The sequence below is a fragment of the Apodemus sylvaticus genome, chromosome 4 (genome assembly GCF_947179515.1).
Source record: "Apodemus sylvaticus chromosome 4, mApoSyl1.1, whole genome shotgun sequence".
NCBI classification, from domain to species: Eukaryota; Metazoa; Chordata; class Mammalia; order Rodentia; family Muridae; genus Apodemus; species Apodemus sylvaticus.
In genome coordinates this window covers 103,940,745-103,960,781 of record NC_067475.1, presented here as the reverse complement: position 1 = coordinate 103,960,781, position 20,037 = coordinate 103,940,745, and the positions used below count along the sequence as shown (strand labels likewise).

The window sequence follows — 20,037 nt, the reverse complement described above, 5'->3', positions numbered from 1 at the left end:
TTTCCTCTTTAAAGGCTTTTACCTGTTGACTGATGTTCTTCTGTATTTCTTTAAGGGAGTTATTTAAGTCTTTCTTGAAGCCCTCTATCAGCATCATGAGCTAGGATTTTAAATCCAACTCTTGCTTTTCTGGTGTGTTGGGGTATCCAGGACTTGCTGTGGTAGGAGAACTGGGCTCTGATGTTGCCATGTGGCCTTGGTTTCTGTTGGTAGGGTCTTGTGCTTGTCTTTTGCTATCTGGTTATCTCTGGTGCTAGTTGGTATTGTTGTCTCTGGCTGGAGTTTGTTCCTCTTCTGGGCTTATAAGCCTGGGTCCTTACTCCTCTGCTCTCAGAATTGAAAGCACTGCTGGAAGATCACTCTCTCCTGGCGGGCTATGCATAGAAGGTTGTGGAATCTCATGGCTCCCTGGTATAAATGGTGGAGGGAAGACTTATGTCCCAGCTGCTCCACTGATTTTATGCCCTGAGTGCTCCTAGCTGTTCCCCTCCAGAGAGAAGGTGGAGGTCTCACCTCTGTGCTTAGAGGTGAAAGCGTGGCTGGGAGATCACTCTCTCCTGGCGGGCTATGTACAGAATGCTGTGGAGTTTCCTGGCTCCCTGGTGCCAATCTTGACTGGAGTTACTGGTATAGTTTTTGAAGATTTTTCCTGGTATCTAGAGAAGCTTGGCTTATAAAATGTACAGCCAAGATGACTTGTATCTGAATGCTCAAGGGTTAGATTAGTATACTTGAATATGTTTTCAGCTAGCCTATAATTAAAGAGAGCACAGTTTTTGGAAGATCCATGAGTTACTTCCTGTGACTTATTATAATTAATGTACTTGATAGTAGCTTTTATCATTCCTTTTAAAAGATAAGTAATCATACAGTTTCAGCAAATCCTTCCTCTCTCATTTCCTAGATTGGTGGCCTAATAAGGCCAATAGAACTTTATGTTAGTCACAACAATGAAGCTCGAATAGCCTGTATTTGGGTAGTGTGTATGGACCGATTCTGCCCTGGCATACTTGATCAGATGTAGGCCCTTTTCATGTGTGCATTGTGTAATCAACATGACACAGATATTCCATCAGTTCAGCTTAAAGCCCCAGGAGCCCTTGGAATTCACTAATAAAATTAGTGATCCTAGATAAAATGATGCTAGCTTGGAGTCACAAGATACCTAAATCTGAAGAAAATAAAAACCTGATACCCATAAGAAGCTAGGATCAAGAAACCTGGCCAGTATGAAAAAACAGGGACAAATTGCAGTCATCACTGTGTTCTACAATGAGATTGATGGTGGTCTCGAGACCACCATCTTTTAAGGAAAGCAGCTTCTACACCTTGCATGGATGCTAAGGAGGACTCTTCAGTTTCTCAGATAGTATCCAGACTGAAGAGTGGCCCAGGGATCAAGGGGACAATTCCCAGGCTAAGCCTAAAAAGGTAGTGTGCCAGGTATGGGACAGGAAAGTATTTACCAGGCCAGTATTTACTACTTTAGTAAATAATAGATGCTGTGGACAGAAAGAGTGGGCAAATTCTCAGGAGTCTGGGGAAAGGGCTAATACAGAGGGAGGGAGAAATGGCTAATGAATCACTCTGTGAACTGTAGTTGCATGAGATATTTGTTTGGGATTCTATTTGAATAGAGTTCAATAGAAGAGTTCAATATCTTGAAGTAGCAATTAAAATATTTTAAAATTATTTTTGAAAAGGTGAGTGTGTGCATGTGTATGTACGTGTGTGTGTGTGTGTGTGTGTGTCTAGGCGACCAGAGAGATCAGAAAGAGACTCTGGGTTCCTTGGATCTGGAGTTAGAGGTGTTTGTGAGTCTCCTGAAGTTGGTTCTAGGATTTGAACTCTGGTCCTTTTCAAGATCAGTAATTGCTCTTACCTTATTGCTTTAGCCACTACTTAAAATTACTTTTAGATGGTCTTATACATGTACATAATAAATTTTAGTCCTTTTCACCCTGTCTTATGTTGTCTTATTCCATCTCCTTCTGAAATTCTTATAACAAGAATTTCATGTCTTTTAAAGAAATGTGTGTGTGTATGTGTATGTGTGTGTACACATATAACACATGTTATGTATAAACATATATATAGTTTTATAAAACCTATATATGTGTGTATATATGTATGCATATGCATATATTTGTTCATATACATATAAATGTGTAACAATAATGATTTAAAAAGTAATTATCAATTTGTGAGTTGGGAGACATGGAGGAACGGTATCTGAGAGGGACTAGAAGAGAGAAAGGGAAGGAACAAAGTTATGTAATTCTATTTCAGTAAAATTTTTAAAACTGGAATTAAAAAGAGAAAGGACATCAGTGAAGCAATGACTCACTGCCATAGGAAACAGAAAATTCTTCATTTCCCCAAACGAGGCCACCTGAGCTGGGCTTTTATATTGTTACTGGGAGCCCAGTGGAATTGGCACATGCTGTTAATCCCAGCACTCAAGAGGCAAAGGTCCTGAGCTTGAGGCCAGCCTAATCTGTAGAGAGTTCCATGACAGTCAGGGCTACACAGAGAACCCTGTCTCAAAAACCCCAAAAGAAAAAACATAGTAGGAATCAGCCTAACAAGTGCTCACAAAGAAATACTGAGGCTCTGTATCCTTAAGTCCCATACTGTTTCAGGGGAAAGGGTGTGCAGGAGAACCACAGCCTACAAGAGTGATGCCACACTTACAGGGTAACCAATGGATAGCTACAAGAATTCTCAGAGGAGATAACCCTTGCTCTACATGACCAAATTTAACAAGGCAACAGCATGTTCTCTTTAGTGGAAAGGTAACCCACCACACCTGGGCATATCCTTGATCTTCCTCTGCACCACATGCTATTCTTGAATTTTCCAGCCAAAGTTCCTAGTGCAGTCACTAACTTACCAGAGATCAGTAGGGCTGTAGAACCTCATAGAAAGGGCTTGAATTAAAGTGGCTGATGTTTCCTGGTGAGGATTATATAGGCTATTGGGCATCTTTTATGTTAATAAATTTTGAGATTTTTTTCTAGCTGCATGCATAATGCCTCTGGAATTTTGAGGGGATTGCATTGTAGACCGCCTGCGGCTACATGTGAACTGGGTTTCCTGAAAGAGAATTTTGAGGTTAAGGTGAAAGAGATTTGAGTCAAGGCGGTAATTCCGGTCAAGACTGACTTTAATATTTTTAAGGCATGTTATATAGTCATGGGGGAATCGACCACCCTTCCCAGAAGTCGGTCACATCAAAGGCGGGGCTGTGAATTTTCTTTGGCTCCAGGTCTCAGCGGGTCGCCTGCCTTCAGACTGGCGAGTCTGTGTTGGGAGTCAGGTAAAACCGCCTTGGGGCAGTGTTGGTAGTCGAGGTGAGGCGCCTTATTGTTCACAGGAACAAAGGCCGGAGGTAGCCATCGGAAGAGTTGGGAGTTGCCAGCCAGCTTAGTTGTGGGGGAAGAGACAATTCCCCCTTAATTATTTATTTTTAACAACTCAGTGGATATAAGTAAGTTCATCCAATGGATGACGGGCTTTAACCAGTGAGTGAAAGCAGAGGCCCAACCCCCTTAAACGTTAAGGACATCTTTTTCGGGGGGGGGGGGGAATAGACTGCCTTTTTTTAATTCAAGGACAGTCTTTCAATGTCAAACCCCCATGCAGCTGGGCATGCTTTTCAGGGAAATTAGGAGACAGGATTTTTTTTTTTCCTTTTCCCCTGCAGTGCCTCGCCTCACACCTCAACTGATGCCCATGTTTGTTATATTAACAAACATGCATAGTTCCGAATACCATGCAGCCTCCTTTCTGAGGAATCCACTGGCAGAGTAAAATGCTCTGCTCATAAGCGCTGGCTGGCTGTAATAACTACCCATCCTCAACCTGGGGCCATCGCTGAAGGAGTTTATCTTCTGAGCATTATCTGCTTGAAATATAAAAGGAGATTAAGAGAAAAACCTGTTTGGTTAGTATCTGAAAGCTCAAAACGTTTAGTTTAATTGAAATTCAGTGTCCTCAGGCCAGAGGCCTGGCTTGCAACTTAATTTGCAAGAACACAAAGGAACTTTACTTTCTCAAGTAAGTGGGAAGCGGCTTGGAAATGGCCTTTTGAATTAATTATACTTACCAACAGTTTAGGGGGAGTTTACTTGTCTTACCAATCTCTCTGGTAGCCAACGCGCTCCGTCTTCTTCCTGAGAGAAAATGCAGACGGACCCCCTCCCCCAGATTAAAACGGGGTCCGGGCCCTTCCATGTATTATTTAAAGGATCCCGCCACTTAACCATGGCGTAGGAATTGGAAGTAGCTGGGTGCCAGTGTCGGTCTGCTGCAGACTGACCTTTAGCATCCATTTGGAGAAAATTTAAAACAAATAAAACAGAGGCAAGATGTGATTTAGGGGACCTAGGAGGATATAGATTCCCCTTCTTAGTTTTAAGAAGCCAGTTTTTAAGGGTGTGATGAGCACGCTCCACGATTCCTTGTCCCATTGGATTATAAGGAATTCTAGTTTTAAGTTTTATATTAAATTCCTTGCAAAATGAGATAAAGTTCTTACCAGTGTAGGCTGGTCCATTGTCTGTCTTAATGATTTTGGGTAATCCCATGGTATTAAAGGCTTGTAAACAATGATCAATTACATTTTTAGAGGCTTCTCCCGTATGCAGGGAGACAAAAATGAGTCCCGAGCACGTATCAATGTAAACATGTATAAATTTTAATTTCCCAAATTCTGTATAGTGAGTTACATCTATTTGCCAAATTTGATTGGGCATAAGACCACGTGGATTAACCCCTAAGTGGGGCACTGGTTTTGCCAATTCTATGGGTGTGAGTGCCAAAGCTTGTCAATGCACTCATTACCCTGAGCCAGAGGTCCAGGAAGGCCTGAGTGGGCTCTGATGTGACTGATATAAAAAGGATTTTTCCTAGCAAGAATGATACCTTGCAATTGGGAAAACAAGGATCCAGCTGGCGTATTAAAATTAAATGTGCCACAGGTTTCTAATTGTGGTATAGAAAATGCAACATAAGCACTGTCAGTAAAAAGAATAAACGTACTATTTACAGATTGAAAAACACACAATACCGCTGTTAGCTCCGATAACTGAGCAGACATCCCAGGCGTCTCTACGACCACCTGCTGATTGTTAATACGATATCCGGCTTTTCCTTTGGACGAGCCGTCTGTGAAAATTAAGAGGGCATTATGCAACGGCTGTAGAGATGTCATTTTAGGAAATACAACCTCATGCATATTTAAAAACTTTATCAATTTGTCTTGAGGATAATGATTATCTATACACCCTTTAAAGCCTATTTGAGCTAGCAACCAGTCCATTCATCCTGATTTACACTGTAAGGTTGTATAATAACATCTGGTTCTTTGCCAAAATAAGTTAGCGCCTGCTTTCTACCAAGCATAATTACTTGGGCCACCGCCTCAAAATATGGCAAAATATTACGCCTTGAAGACACCCTCAAATGAATCCACATCAGAGGAGCCTTTTGCCATAATAAACCTGTAGGCGAGTGAGTAGTATTAAAAATTAGCAGATGCAAAGGTAAAGAATAATCTATATAGGTAACAAATTGATTTTCAATAGCTTTCTCCACTGTCTGTAAAGCCAAAAGTCCTTCTGAAGTTAATAACTTAGGAGATGTCGGATCAGCATCCCCTTTAAGAATATCAAGTAAAGGTTGCAATTCTCCTGTTGTAAGCTTTAAATACGGCTGAAGCCAGTTAATGTCACCCAATAACTTCTGAAAATCATTTAAAGTTTTCAGATTGTCCCTGCGGATAATTATCTTCTGGGAAAAAATTGCTTGGTCTGTAAGTTTAAAACCCAGATAATTATACGGCTCCTGGGTCTGAACCTTTTCTGGTGCTATTTGCAATCCTTTAGCGACCAAAGCTTGCTGTAAATCTTTAAAACATAAAAGCAAGGTCTGAGGATTTTTTCCTGCAATTAGAAAATCATCTGTGAAATGGATAAAGTAAATATCTGGCCATTTCTGTCTCACAGGCTGAATAGCCTGTGCTACAAATTTCTGGCATAAAGCTGGACTATTAGCCATGCCCTGAGGAAGTACTGTCCACTGATATCTCTTCATAGGCTCTGTAAAGTTAATAGAAGGAACGCTGAACGCGAACCTTTTGCAATCCTCAGGGTGCAATGGAATAGTAAAGAAACAATCTTTTAAATCTATGACTATTTTATGAAACCCTTTCGGGATAGCCACGGGGGATGGAAGACCAGCTTGTAAGGTTCCCATGGGCAACATTGTTTCATTAACTTTTCTTAAATCCTGTAACAATCTCCATTTGCCGGATTTTTTTTATGACAAATATTGGCTTGTTCCATGGAGATAATGACTCTATTAAATGTCCCGCCTTCAATTGTTCCTGCACTAGCAAAGAGGTGGCTTCCAATTTCTCCTTAGATAAAGACCACTGATCAACCCACACAGGATTTTCACTAAGCCATTGAATTTTATCGGCGTGGGATGCAGGCAAGATAGTGGCCATTACTGAAAATGCCCCAGACTTCTAGAGTTAGGGTTTGGCTGGGGGTTTTTAAACTTTCTAGTGCCTTGCTCTTCATTCCCAAGCCCCTGAGCAGGTAAGGATTCCGGTTCTGTCTTTTGCTTAGAGGCGATTTCATTTGGACTACACATAATTAAATTCATCTGTGATAGGAGGTATCTACCACAAAGGGTAGTAGGCAAGTTTTGCATAACAAAAGGCCGAATTTGCCCTGAATTTCCTTCTGTATCTTTCCAAGTTAGAAGTCTCTCGCTCTGTTTGGGATTATTTGCATATCCGATGCCTTGGAGATGCGTAAGAGTCTGTCAGTGGCCAGCTACACGGCCAATCCTGTCCTTTAATAATAGTAACATCAGCTCCCGTATCTATTAATCCTTCAAAACTCTTTCCTTCAATAGTCAATTTAAGGTTAGGTCTTTTATTGGTGATAGATTGAACCCAATACACTCCGGAGGAGCCAAAGCCCTCCTTTCCTCTTTTATCTTTAATGAATTTGGAAGGCAGTGGTTGTAAAGGAACCAGAACGAGCTGAGCAATTCTTTGATTAGCAGGTATAGTTATGACACCATGAGGGGAAGCAGCCATAATTTTTATTTCTCCCTCATAGTCACTGTCTATGACACCTGGATAAATCTGTAGTCCTTTTACAGTAGAACTGCTTCGTCCTAACAGCAATCCCCAAGTTCCTTCAGGTAATGGTCCAAAGACTCCCATAGGCAGAACCTGAACGCCCATTTCTGGGGCTAATACGGCATGGAATATACAGCAGAGGTCCAATCCTGCACTTCCTGGTGTAGCTCTGGCGAGTTCAAAGATAGATTTCCTTGGCTCGGCAGCAGCTGCGTTGCCCCACAGACTGTCTGTCCTGGATGAATCGGGGCCTGGGGAGGGCCCCTCCTCCCGTTTCCCGACACAGGTCTGCCTTGAAAATTAGTTTTGGACTTGAATCCCTTCACCCAATGATTTCCTTTTCTACACTTAGGGCATGTTCCTGGTGAACCACCTGATTGCCCGTTTACAGTAGTCCTGTTATCAGGGCAATCACTTTTAAAGTGACCCAGACCGCCACATTTAAAACACCTTCTATTTCCTCGTCTCTGCGAAAGAATTCCCTGAATGGTGGTTCCCTGCAGTGCTGCAGCCATAGCTAAACCCTGATTATACGAGGGACTGATTTCAGAACAAAGACGAATATAACCAGCTAAGTCTGTCTTTCCCCTATGAGGTCTAATCGCCTCCCGGCAGGCCGCATTAGCATTCTCATAGGCTAGTTGGGTAACCAGCGGATTTTCTGCCTGAGAATTTCCGAAAATTCTATTAGCTGTTTTTAGCAATCGATCCACGAAATCCTGAAAAAGTTCATCGGGAGCCTGTTTCACACCTGTTAGCTTTCCACTAGGATCTCCCTTTGATGGTAAAAGATTCCAAGCATGGCGGGCAGCCACCACAATCTGCACATACACTGCGATGGGAAACCCCATCTGGTTAGTATTTCCTTCATATACACCTTCTCCCAGTAACATCTCAGCATTCCATTCTGGATGGCCTGCCTGAGTATTAGTGGTGGCGGTTCTTTTGCTAGCCTCACGCCATTCAGAACTCCAAAGCAAGAAATCTCCCCCCCCCCCCCCGACAACGTGGTCTTACACAGCGTTCTCCAATCCTGTGGAGTTAAATTTGACTCTATCACAGTATCCAATAATGCCTGTGTAAAAGGAGCTGTCGGGCCGTACTGGGCTACGGCTAGCTTTAATTCTTTTATCACTTTAAATTCCAAAGTCTGATATTGTCTAATCACATTGTCCTGGTCTTCTATCTCAAGGACTGGAAAAGCTAAGATTTCTGACGTATCCTGCCCCTCCCCGAGAGCCTGGCTTATAACTCTTTCTAATGGCGACTGGCGGGTCTCAGAATTATTGTTCTCTCTAGTATTAGACATCCTTTTTAGCTCCTGTAATTCATTAGTCAATTTCTGCAATTTAATTTCAAACTCCAACTTTTGTAACTGCATGCCTTTCTGGATCTCGTCCCCTGCCATCAAGGTCATAGGCGGAGCAGATGGTGCTACAGGGGGGCATTCTTCTCCATGAGATTCAGTCGCTCTTTTCTTGGGATGAGCTGTCTTTTTTACAATAGGCTCATCAGCACTGTCTCTGCGTTTATGAGACTTAGGGTGTGGAGGGTCCTCTCTTACAGGGATCCTCTCTGTCAGGCTTTCTTCTTGAGATTCCTCAATTTCTTGAATGATATCTAATTCTTCCAAACCTCCTTCATCTATAATATCCTTTATAAGTGTCCAGAGGCAGAGAGTAATATTGTCTGCCTTGGCTGCCTTTAGCGAATTACCAATTCTTACCCAAGTTCTCTCATTTAACGTTCGTTTTTCTTGGAACCAAGGACAGCAAGAATATATCTGGTCCAAGAAATCCTCCAATCTTTCTTCTTCAAACCCTATCCCTTTCGCCTGAAGCAACTCTTGAATGTTGCGGGCGCAAATTTCGCGCGAACTTTCCTGTCCCATATTTCCCTATCTTTTCAACCCAAGCGGCCACTGTGCCGGGTCAGCACAGTTTGCTTGCAAAACCCGTATCCCTCTGCACTCACAACAATAGAAAAATTTTACACTAGCGCTAGTATTTGACCTCTATGTTGCTTACCGTGCGGATACCATTTCCTTATCACCTTTTCTGCGAAGCTTCGCTCGATAGGGTTACCTCAGGAAATTCTCCCGTACCAGGTTGCCCCACGTTCTGGCGCCAATATGTAGACTGCCTGCGGCTACATGTGAACTGGGTTGCCTGAAAGAGAATTTTGAGGTTAAGGCGAAAGAGATTTGAGTCAAGGTTAGTAATTCCGGTCAAGACTGACTTTAATATTTTTAAGGCATGTTATATAGTCATGGGGAATCGACCACCCCTCCCAGAAGTCGGTCACATCAAAGGCGGGGCTGTGAATTTTCTTTGGCTCCAGGTCTCAGCGGGTCGCCTGCCTTCAGACTGGCGAGTCTGTGTTGGGAGTCAGGTAAAACTGCCTTGGGGCAGTGTTGGTAGTCGAGGTGAGGCGCCTTATTGTTCACAGGAACAAAGGCCGGAGGTAGCCATCGGAAGAGTTGGGAGTTGCTAGCCAGCTTAGTTGTGGGGGAAGAGACATTGCATTGAATCTATAGATTATTTTCAGTCATACAGAAATTTTCACAATGGTGATTCTGTCACTCATGAACATGGAGGATCTCTCAGTGTTTCAGTGTTTTCATTGGATTTTTGTTTTTGTTCTGTTTTTGAGAAAGAGTTTTAATGTGCAGCTCTGCCTGATGTGGAACTTGCTATGTAGACATGCCTGGCCTCAAACTCACAGAGATATGTCTTAAGTGCTGGGATCAAAGGTGTGCCACCATGCCTCTTTTTGGTGCCTGCAAATACTGATTGTAGAGGTATTTCATGTCCTTGGCTAGGTTTATTCCTAGGTGTTTCTCTTAAAGGTAATGTGAATAAGATTTCCTTCCTTCTTCCTTCCCCCCTCCTTCCTTCCTTCCTTCCTTCCTTCCTTCCTTCCTTCCTTCCTTCCTTCCTTCCTTCTTCCTTCCTTCCTTCCTTCCTTCCTTCTTTCTTTCTTTCTTTCTTTCTTTCTTTCTTTCTTTCTTTCTTTCTTTCTTTCTTTCTTTCTTTCTTTCTTTCTTTCTTTCTTTCTTTCTTTCTTTCTTTCCCTTCCTTCTTCCTTCCTTCTTTTCTTCTTCTTCTTCTTTTTTTTTGTTTGTTTCGAGATTGAGTTTCTGGGTGTGTTCTTGGCTTTATTGAATCAGGCTGGAATGTAAAGATTCACTTGCTTCTGCCTCCTGGGTGTTGAGGGCATTGTCACCGCCCTACAAATTTCTTTTTTCCTGTTACTTTATGATTTATTTGACCTCCATTTTATTTCATTTCAGTTAAGTCAAACAGGTATAGTTACTGTTATGTTAATTACATATAATATGTTTCACTTTGACATTTTAATGCATATTAAATCATATTCACTTGGTTATCTTTTCCTGTCCTTCTTCCTAACTTTCTCCTTTGATGTCTTCTCTCTCTCTCTCTCTCTCTCTCTCTCTCTCTCTCTCTCTCTCTCTCTCTCCTCTCCCCCCACCTCTCTCTCCCTCTCCTTCTCCCTCTCCCCCTCTCTCTCTTTCTGTGTCCTAATGAATTTCATTAGGGCTGTTTATAGGATAAGTGAGAGTTTGTTCACAGAAGCATGTACATCTCACCAGTGACTGGATTTCTGAAGAGTAAGTCTCTTTCCCCTAGCACCATCAACTGTGTATACATCCCTATGAAGGATTAGGGATTCATTATCCCCTCTCCCTTCAATGAGAGGGAGGAGCTGATCCAGCTTTGTGCAGATAATCAGAGATATTGTGAATTGAGGAGGGTAGTAGCTATTTTGAGCCCAGAAGTTAACATTCTATACCACCCCCACAAATCCCTCTAAGGTCTTTTGTTGGTGTATGCGTATTGTGGTTTGAATGTTTCTTCTCGTTTTATTTCACAATTCTTTCATTGACTGAACCATTGATAAAGGTTCACTCCTCAGTACAACTCAATGAGGAGAATCGAAAGTGTTGTAACAACAATAAAATAAATGCAGGAAAGTTCTAGAAATGTGCATGACATTGATTACAGCTCAGTGATCTATCATCATTGGCCATAAATCTAAAAACAGAAAAGCTACTAAGGAGTATGATATAAGGTCAAAGTAATATTTCAGGCAGGTGTGGTAAATGTAAATGGTTGATAAAAACGAAGTAGGCAGAGAAGGTGGAGAAACACAGGAGAATTAAAGTTAGATGAAAGGAAGGAGAGAAGTGAAGAAAGGTATAGGAGGGAAAGAGAAACAAGGAAGAGTTTCAAAAAAAATCAAACAAATGCAAAAAGAAAATAATACGAAATCCCAGTAATAAAAGCTTCAAACCTAAAAGGAATTAAATGTAAGAATGGACATAAAATAATAGAATTAGAGCATTTAAAAAGCAGCAAATTAAAGTGAAAATATTAAAGGTAGAGAGGGTGTGGCAAAAGCAGAAACAATGAGAAAAGTCAACAAGCATCCAACCAACTGAGCAAAAACAAGTGTGCACAAAGGGACCAATGAATCACAGAAAACAAGCCCAGTAATGAAAAATCGTGTAGACAAATTTAATGCATTATTAAGTGGAATAACAAACAGAAATCCAGAAAATATAAATAATACAATAAAGTAACAAAAGTGATGATGTATAGTAAATACGAAAAAAGAATATCAAGAGTGAGAATGGAGAGAGGGAGAAACAGAAGGAGAGATGTCAGGGGAGGGAGGGAGGGAGGGAGAGAGAGAGACAGAGAGAGAGAGAGAGGGAGAGAAGAAGAAGAAGAAGAAGAAGAAGAAGAAGAAGAAGAAGAAGAAGAAGAAGAAGAAGAAGAAGAAGAAGAAGAAGAAAGAAGGAGGAGGAGGAGGAGAGAGGAGAACTATGTTCATAGCAGCCCTATTTATAATAGCCAGAAGCTGGAAAGAACCCAGATGTCCCTCAATGGAGGAATGGGTACAGAAGATGTGGTATATATACACAATGGACTACTATTCAGCCATTAGAAACAATGAATTCATGAAATTCTTAGAGAAATGGATGGAACTGGAGAACATCACCCTAAGTGAGGTAACCCAGTTTCAAAAGAACACTCATGGTATGCACTCACTGATAAATGGATATTAGCCTAGAAGCTTGGAATACCCAAGACACAATGCACACATCAAATGATACTCAAGAAGAAGGAAGGAGTGGCCCCCGTTCCTGGAAAAGCTCAGTGCAGCAGTGTCAGGGGATACCAGGACAGGGAAGTGGGAAGGGGTGGATTGGGGAACAGGGGGAGGGAAGAGGGCTTATGGAACTTTCAGGGAGGGCAGACCCAGGAGAGGGAAACTCACTGGAAATGTAAATAAAGAATATATCAAATAACAAAACAAAAACAAAAAAAAAAGAGGAGAGAGAGTTGACATGTGTTACTGTTTTTCTTTCCTATGGTTTGTGTTGTTGTGGTCAATACTGTACAAGTGTCTTATACATATAAGAACTGTGTGTACCTCACTAGCATTCCTTCTGTGTATAAGTACCGATGCTTCTGCTGTCTGCACTTAGCTTTATACTCCACAGACTGGGAAGGTGCTCTTCTGCCCCTCTCTCCAGCCATGTAGGAAACTTCCTAGATTGGGTTCTCTGGGGGTAGCTAATTCTTTAAGTGAGATGTGGCCTCTGTGTGTATCGAATTTGAGAAGCACCCATAGTACTGATGTTGATACAAGTGAAGGGTTTGAGTTCCCACCTTCAAGCACTCCTGAATAACCTTTCTGGAAGGATGAAGCTGTGGGTATCATACATACCCGTGGAACTTCAGTCCTACAGCTGCAGAGAACAAGGATGTTACTACAGAGTTTGATAAACCCACTGGCCTCAGCCTTAGAATTATCAAACTCTAGGGTTAGCTTGTAAAATCTGTAAAATTGACGTAGGTTGGGGCTAACCCTCTGATGCACTTGTTAGCAATGCTGTGGCTCCTGCTTCCTAATCTTGTCAGCATCAGCTACCTTGCTCAACACAACTGACTCGTTCATCCTTCCCCTCACTCAGGACCTGTGATAGGCCAAGTTGAAGCTTCCTGATATGTGGTTGTTCCCTAATCTTAGGTCTCCAAGGTAACTCCATTTTGACTAATAGGTTCTCTCTGGAGATGGTACTCAGTGCTAGCCTCTGAGACAGAGTGACAAAGCGAGTTTCCACACCACCACTGACCTGTCTGCTAGAGTAATGAGCTTTTTTATTTTGCCCATATGTTTTTTAAATTGATTCTTTTTGAATTTCACATTTTTACTCCAATGGCATTGCAGAAGTCAAAGACCTTGCACCAGACTAATGACCCATTGCAATGAACATTTCCAAGTATAGCTGTTTGGACCAAACAGTATATGCACTGCGTGACACAACATGATACAACACAGCTTCCTCCATGAGGAGTGAGATTTTGAAAGCTACAGCCTGGTTCTCAGGGTTGAGCTGCATGTCTCTTCACCCATCTCCTTTTGTAGGTTGCTTCAAGCCTCCATGCAAGGTGACTTTGTAGTCGAAGTTGTGTTTGATTTATGATTTTTTTTGTGTGTGCCTTGCTGATCTCTGTGGCAGGATTTCCCATGTCCAATCTATTTAAATATTAGTGCATTAGGAGGCCTGCGATTGGACAGGGAAAAGGGAGGTGGAATGAAGAGTTGGAGAGGCAGAGAGGACCAGAGAGAGGGAGAAGCCAAGATGGAGGTGGACAGACAGGAAGAAGATCCTGATCCTGCATGGTTTTAAATAGACACAGGTAGTTATGAATATCATACTGGGATAGAATAATTGGGATAACTTGTCTGGTCTAGGTGGGCAGCTACTATCATTATCAATTGGCTCTGAGATTATGGTGTGGGCATCTTGCGAATTGAGAATTTTTTTGAGACATAAGTCTGACTTGTTAATTATAAGCTTCTAGAATTTTATTTCTATCAGGTTGCCGGTGTTGTGGTGTCTGATCACAGGGTGGATGGTTGTTGTGTGGGGCTGGTGTGGCAGTGAAGGGAACGCAGGAGCTCCAGCTCACAGCTGGATGGAGCACGGGAACTTGGTGGTTCGTTTTTTTAGTATTTCCCACAACAGATCTCTTTTCTTTACACTTTTTAAATATGGTTTCCTCTCCTCTCTGGATTTCTGTTCTCTTCCTTTCCTTCTATTTGGTCTGGAGTCTACTTTATCCCTGTAGCATGTAGTTTCTACTACTCTGCCTTAAACTCTGGGCAGATCAGTGCTACCAGTCACTGCCCAGGAACCATCCTGGATCCACAGATGAAACACACACACACACACACACACACACACACACAACTTATTTTTAATATTCCTTTTACCTCAATGGCCGGGTAAGTCTCCCATGGCTAACTTGCCCTTACCTTCATCCTCAGCTTGCCATCTCTAATTATCTTCTCAGCTTAGTTGCTCAGTTACCTTTAGTCCTAGCTCTAACATCTCTAAATATGCCCTCAACTTAATTACCCAGTTTCATTCTCTTAGCTCAGCACCCTAAATCTGCCCTTAGCTTAGTTGCTTTTTTAATCTCCTGCATGCTACCCTAGGCCCAGTCAGGGAAAAGGCTAATGGTCACTCTACCAGAGATCTCACATGGCTGGTAGCTTTCTCTCCTTCCAAAGCAAGGCAAATTTTTCCTTCCTCGCATCTCCTAGCCCTGTGGGAACCTGGAAGTCCCACCTCTTCTGCCCAGCCATTGACAACTAGAATCTTTATTGATGTATCTATCTATCAAGAACCAATTGAAAAACAGAAAAAAGAAAAAAGCTGGGTGGTGGTGGCACATACCTTTAATCCCAGCACTTGGGAGGCAGAGGCAGGTGGATTTCTGAGTTCAAGGCCAGCCTGGTCTACAGAGTGAGTTCCAGGGGCTACACAGAGAAACCCTGTCTCGAAAAACCAACCAACCAACCAAACAACAAACAAACAAACAAACAAACCAAAGAACCAATTGAGTTTCACGTGCAGATTCCAGATTGAATCATCAGAACCACCACCTACATTTTCCCTATTCTGACTTTGACTAGTTTACATGACAGCAGCTTCTACGGCTTTGCAAGAAACTTCTGAGTGAAATTTTTATAATGCATTTACATTTAAAGTTCATCACCCTATAGCCAACCATGCTTCAAATTCCATTTACACATGTAGATAGAGATATTCATAGTACATAAAAAATAGAGACCAAGAACAAGCACTGTAATTTCATGAATAAAATATGTATTTGAAATTTATTTTCTATATAAAATTATTTTTAAGACTATTGAGTTTTTACAAAATGTTTTCTTCTACTGTTTTTTACTTTGTGTTGCTTTCTAGCTAATGTACTATATGAAGGAAATTAAATTTAAATCACATGATGATAAATGGGTAGTTCTGGATGAGAATGGAGATTTGAAATTTGGACACTATGATATCCTAAACTGGCAACTAGATGATAAGGGAGAAATTTCCTTTGTGACAGTCGGGAGATTTAACTTTAGAACTTCAATGTTTGAGCTTGTTATTCCAACAAATTCTACAATATTTTGGAACACCGAGTCATCAAGGGTGAGTTGATCTGATACATTATTTTCTTTATACTTATGGAAGTTTATATATATTTAAAGATACCAATGAAATGTTAAAATATGAGAAATTATTCTAATTACAAATCAGTTTTTCTGTCTAAAACTTATTTAAAATATAACAAGATTCACCGTTACTTTTATGTTACCCTCTCAAGTACTGTGACCATAGTTATTTTTGACCTCCTCTGTTTCATTTCATTTATCTCTATGTAGTGGTGAGGAATGTGCATGGTATATATGATGTGAGCTGTAGAGTTCAACCCAGGTGAGAGCCTGTCGCTGGGACAGGGAAGTGGCTACCAGGTCCACCACTTTCGAAAATACTATTTGAAATTTCTGGTAAAAAGATTATCAATTTTCTTCAATTGAATGTTACTGGATATATCAACCACAATCAGGGCAGATCCCATGCCCAGAAATAGTTGACTAATGTGAAATGAGTTCCATTGTGTGTGTGTGTGTGTGTGTTTTCGGGTGCAGTTGTTTTGTTTTGGAATTTATTTTGTCTTATTATATTTTGTTTGCTTGTTTTGCTTTTTGCTTTCTTCATGTTTAGTTTTCTCCTTTCTTAAGAAAGGAAGAGAAGAAAGAACACGAGGGTACATGGGTAGATAGAAGGGAAGGATCTAGGAAGAGATGAGAAAGCGAGAAAAAGACCTTCAAAATGTAATATATGAAAAATTTAAAAGAAATGCTTTCTCACACCTAGAATGTGATATAAATTTATTTGTGAATATCACCTTTATTCAGTATTTCAAAGTATACATCTTTGTAAACTATATGCTATGAAAGGAGGGTTGTGTTTGATATGAAAATTTATAAAATGACTTATCAAGAAAATATTTCTGGCCTGTTCCTCTTGTGCAGTTCTATTATACCTTTTAAATTTTCTCCTTATAAATTTAAATTAATATTTTTTACCATTTATGAAACATCTTTAATTTTAATATTATGTTGGGGTGATTATGCTGAGAGGAAATATGTTTCAGGAAGATGATTAGAGTGTTAAGTTATTTTACACAGACTAAGCAAACTGTCCCATCTGCAGAATCCCATGAGACATTAGTTTACTCTTGGTCACAAAGATGAGAAAGAACTGTTTGGCAATTTTAGAGTCAATCTAAAGATTGTCCTTTAGCCAATGTTTTTTCTAGGCTCTCCATATTGTCATGATTTGTTTGCTGTCTTTGCTTAAATCCTGAGCTGATTTCGTTTATTAATAGGACCTATATCTCCATGAAAATGCAAACCAGCACTTGCAACATTTCACAAGTGGGAAAGTTTTGAGGCTTTTTAAATATCTACTATCTTTGTCTTTGCTAGCGTCCAGACTCATTCTGCACACAAGTGTGTCCTCCAGGGACCCGGAAGGGGATTCGCCAGGGGCAACCCATATGCTGCTTTGATTGCATCCCATGTGCTGATGGATATGTGTCAGAGAAACCAGGTAGAGATTGCCATTTTTGCATTGGTAGTAATACAGTTAGATTAACCAATGGATGTCAAGAGAACTTCTTATAAATCTTTATAATCAGAGCATAACAAAAATTCATGAAACCCATAAAATTTTCTTATATGCAGTATGACCAAAGGAAAAGATGAGTTTTCACTTCTGATATAAAACAAGACCTTCCACTGTGAAGTTCATAAAGAAACATCAAATAAAATAAAGACAATGTGAAATATAAAAAAATTCATAAATTCTTCAAATTACTTGCATTTTTGTTCATATTCAGCACTTATTGTAGTTGGGAAAATGCCACCCAATTGTCTTAAGGTTCTAAGCACTGAAAGTACATGTGTTGACAGTTGCTGAGGAGTGAACTGCTACGACAGCCTGCTCAGTTGCTGATCTCTGGAGGTGACTTAGGCAGGCTTGGTTTTGTTTAAGGTTATTGGACCAGGGTTATTTCTATTTCCATTTGGATTTTGGTTGAAAGACTAAGAATGTGTTTGTCTTTTGTCACATAGCCCCTCAAGAGTAATCAAGTAAAAGTGATAAAAAATGTACTGTGATAGTGTAAGCAGCCTGTGACCTGCACAACTCTCTGGCAATAGTTTCCCTAGACCCCACACAGAATTCTACTCAGAGATGTCAAGAGCAAGAGTTAGAGCGGTTGAAGGAAAACACAACTTTTTACTTGATTTTTAAAAATTAACACTGAATGGACCCATTTCATTATCTGCCAAAATTCACATCACCTAGCTTTTCCTTGTTCACCAATGCTTCTTAGAGCTTCCCTCCAGACCTAGCCTTCTTAGCTCCAGGGACCATGATTGGTGGTTTTGTTTTCCTTCCAATAATCAGCCTTATGACTAATTGGAATGAGCATCTAGAGTTGGGGACATTGGGTGGGCACGTGCATGAGTCTTCTCCATGAGAGGATATTGTAGGAGAAACTGAAAACACAAGGGGTTTGACCAGCTGTGTCCCAGTCATTCTGAGTGTTTTATATCAGAAGCTGTGACTTTCTCAGTCCTGGGATGTTCTGGAGTTGATAAAGACATAGACCTCTTTCTTCACCAGACAGTTGGAGGAGAAAGAAAGGAGACCATTAATAAAAAAGACCAGTTCAAGAAAGTGTGGGTTGGGGGGAAATGCTCAAATCCTGAAGTTGGAAACAACCCTCAATCTGTCACTGCATCTATAGATACCAAGAATATTTTCTCCCTATTAAATATAAGGCATTATATCTATTTATAACAGATTTCCAGTAAACATTGTTCCTGTCTTTAACTTCCCTAGACTGTTCACAATTAAAAGTGACAACTGGGTTCCATTAATGTCAGTTCTCTCTTTTTTTCTCAATAGGCCAAAGGGAATGTGATCCATGCAGTGAAGATGATTGGTCCAATGCAGAGAAGAGCAAGTGTGTGCCAAAGTTTGTGGAATTCCTTGCTTATGAGGAGGCCCTGGGGTTCACCCTTGTCATCCTGTCTATATTTGGGGCTCTTGTGGTCTTGGCAGTCACTGTTGTATATGTAATTCACAGACATACCCCATTGGTGAAAGCCAATGACCGGGAGCTGAGCTTTTTCATTCAGATGTCTCTGGTTATCACTGTGTTGTCATCCATGCTGTTCATAGGCAAGCCATGCAACTGGTCCTGTATGGCCCGCCAGGTCACTCTGGCCCTGGGCTTTTGCCTTTGTCTGTCTTCCATTCTGGGAAAGACTATTTCACTCTTTTTTGCCTACAGGATTTCTGTATCCAAAACCCGCCTTATATCCATGCACCCCATTTATCGAAAACTCATTGTCCTGATCTGTGTTTTAGGGGAGATTGGTATATGCACAGCTTACTTGGTGTTGGACCCTCCAAGGATGTTCAAGAACATTGAAATTCAAAATGTAAAGATTATCTTTGAATGCAATGAAGGTTCTATAGAGTTTCTGTGCTCCATATTTGGGTTTGATGTCCTTCTGGCGCTCTTGTGTTTTCTTACAACTTTTGTGGCTCGAAAGCTGCCAGATAACTATTATGAGGGGAAATGCATCACTTTTGGGATGCTGGTCTTTTTCATTGTCTGGATCTCTTTTGTCCCTGCTTACTTGAGCACCAAAGGCAAATTCAAAGTGGCTGTGGAAATATTTGCCATTTTGGCATCCAGCTATGGGTTGTTAGGCTGTCTATTTCTTCCCAAGTGCTTCATTATCTTGCTGAGACCAAAGAGGAATACTGAAGAAACTGTTGGTGGAAGAATCCCAACTGTTGACAGGAGCATCCAGCTGACCTCAGCTTCTGTGAGCAGTGAGCTTAACAGCACCACAGTGTCCACTGTTCTGGATGAGTAGAGCTGTGAGCTCTAAATGACAAGCAAAGCTGGATGACAACTTGGCTCAACCTTCCTTTTTTGGGGTGGGGCAATTGAGACAGGGTTTCTCTGTATATCCCTGGCTGTCCTGGAACTCACTCTATAGACCAGACTGGCTTAGAACTCAGAAATCTACCTGCCTCTGCCTCCCAAGTGCTGGGATTAAAGGATATGTCGCTACTGCCTGGCTTTCAACCTTTTTTATGTTGCACCTGAAGCAGCTGCTGATGTTGTAGGGTAATTATTTGGTTGTGACTGTGTTGATGTAAGGTTAACCTGTTGAATGGTATCTTGTTCTGTGACATGCCATTCAGCACAGATTATAATGTCACTTATGATTGAAATTGGAAACGATTTTATTAGGATTTAAAACAGAGGCTATAAATAAACACAATTTATCAGATATTATATTAAAATGGCTCATGAATGTTTTTTCTGAGTTTTGTTGTAAGTTTACATTAAATAAAAATGCAGACAGGTTTCACAGAGTCCTTTCTCATCCTG

General features: G+C 41.0%; 1 protein-coding gene across 1 annotated transcript in view; it reads left to right on the top strand.

The window, feature by feature from the left end:
• Positions 1-19,549, top strand: part of LOC127682336 (vomeronasal type-2 receptor 1) — a 32,897-nt gene extending 13,348 nt beyond the window's left edge. Inside the window, exons 4-6 of the mRNA XM_052178703.1 lie at positions 15,468-15,698; positions 17,042-17,165; positions 18,531-19,549. Coding sequence (XP_052034663.1) covers positions 15,468-15,698; positions 17,042-17,165; positions 18,531-19,513 — 1,338 coding nt within the window. The 3' untranslated portion in view covers positions 19,514-19,549. The remainder of the gene's footprint in view (positions 1-15,467; positions 15,699-17,041; positions 17,166-18,530) is intronic.
• Positions 19,550-20,037: the final 488 nt, after the last annotated feature.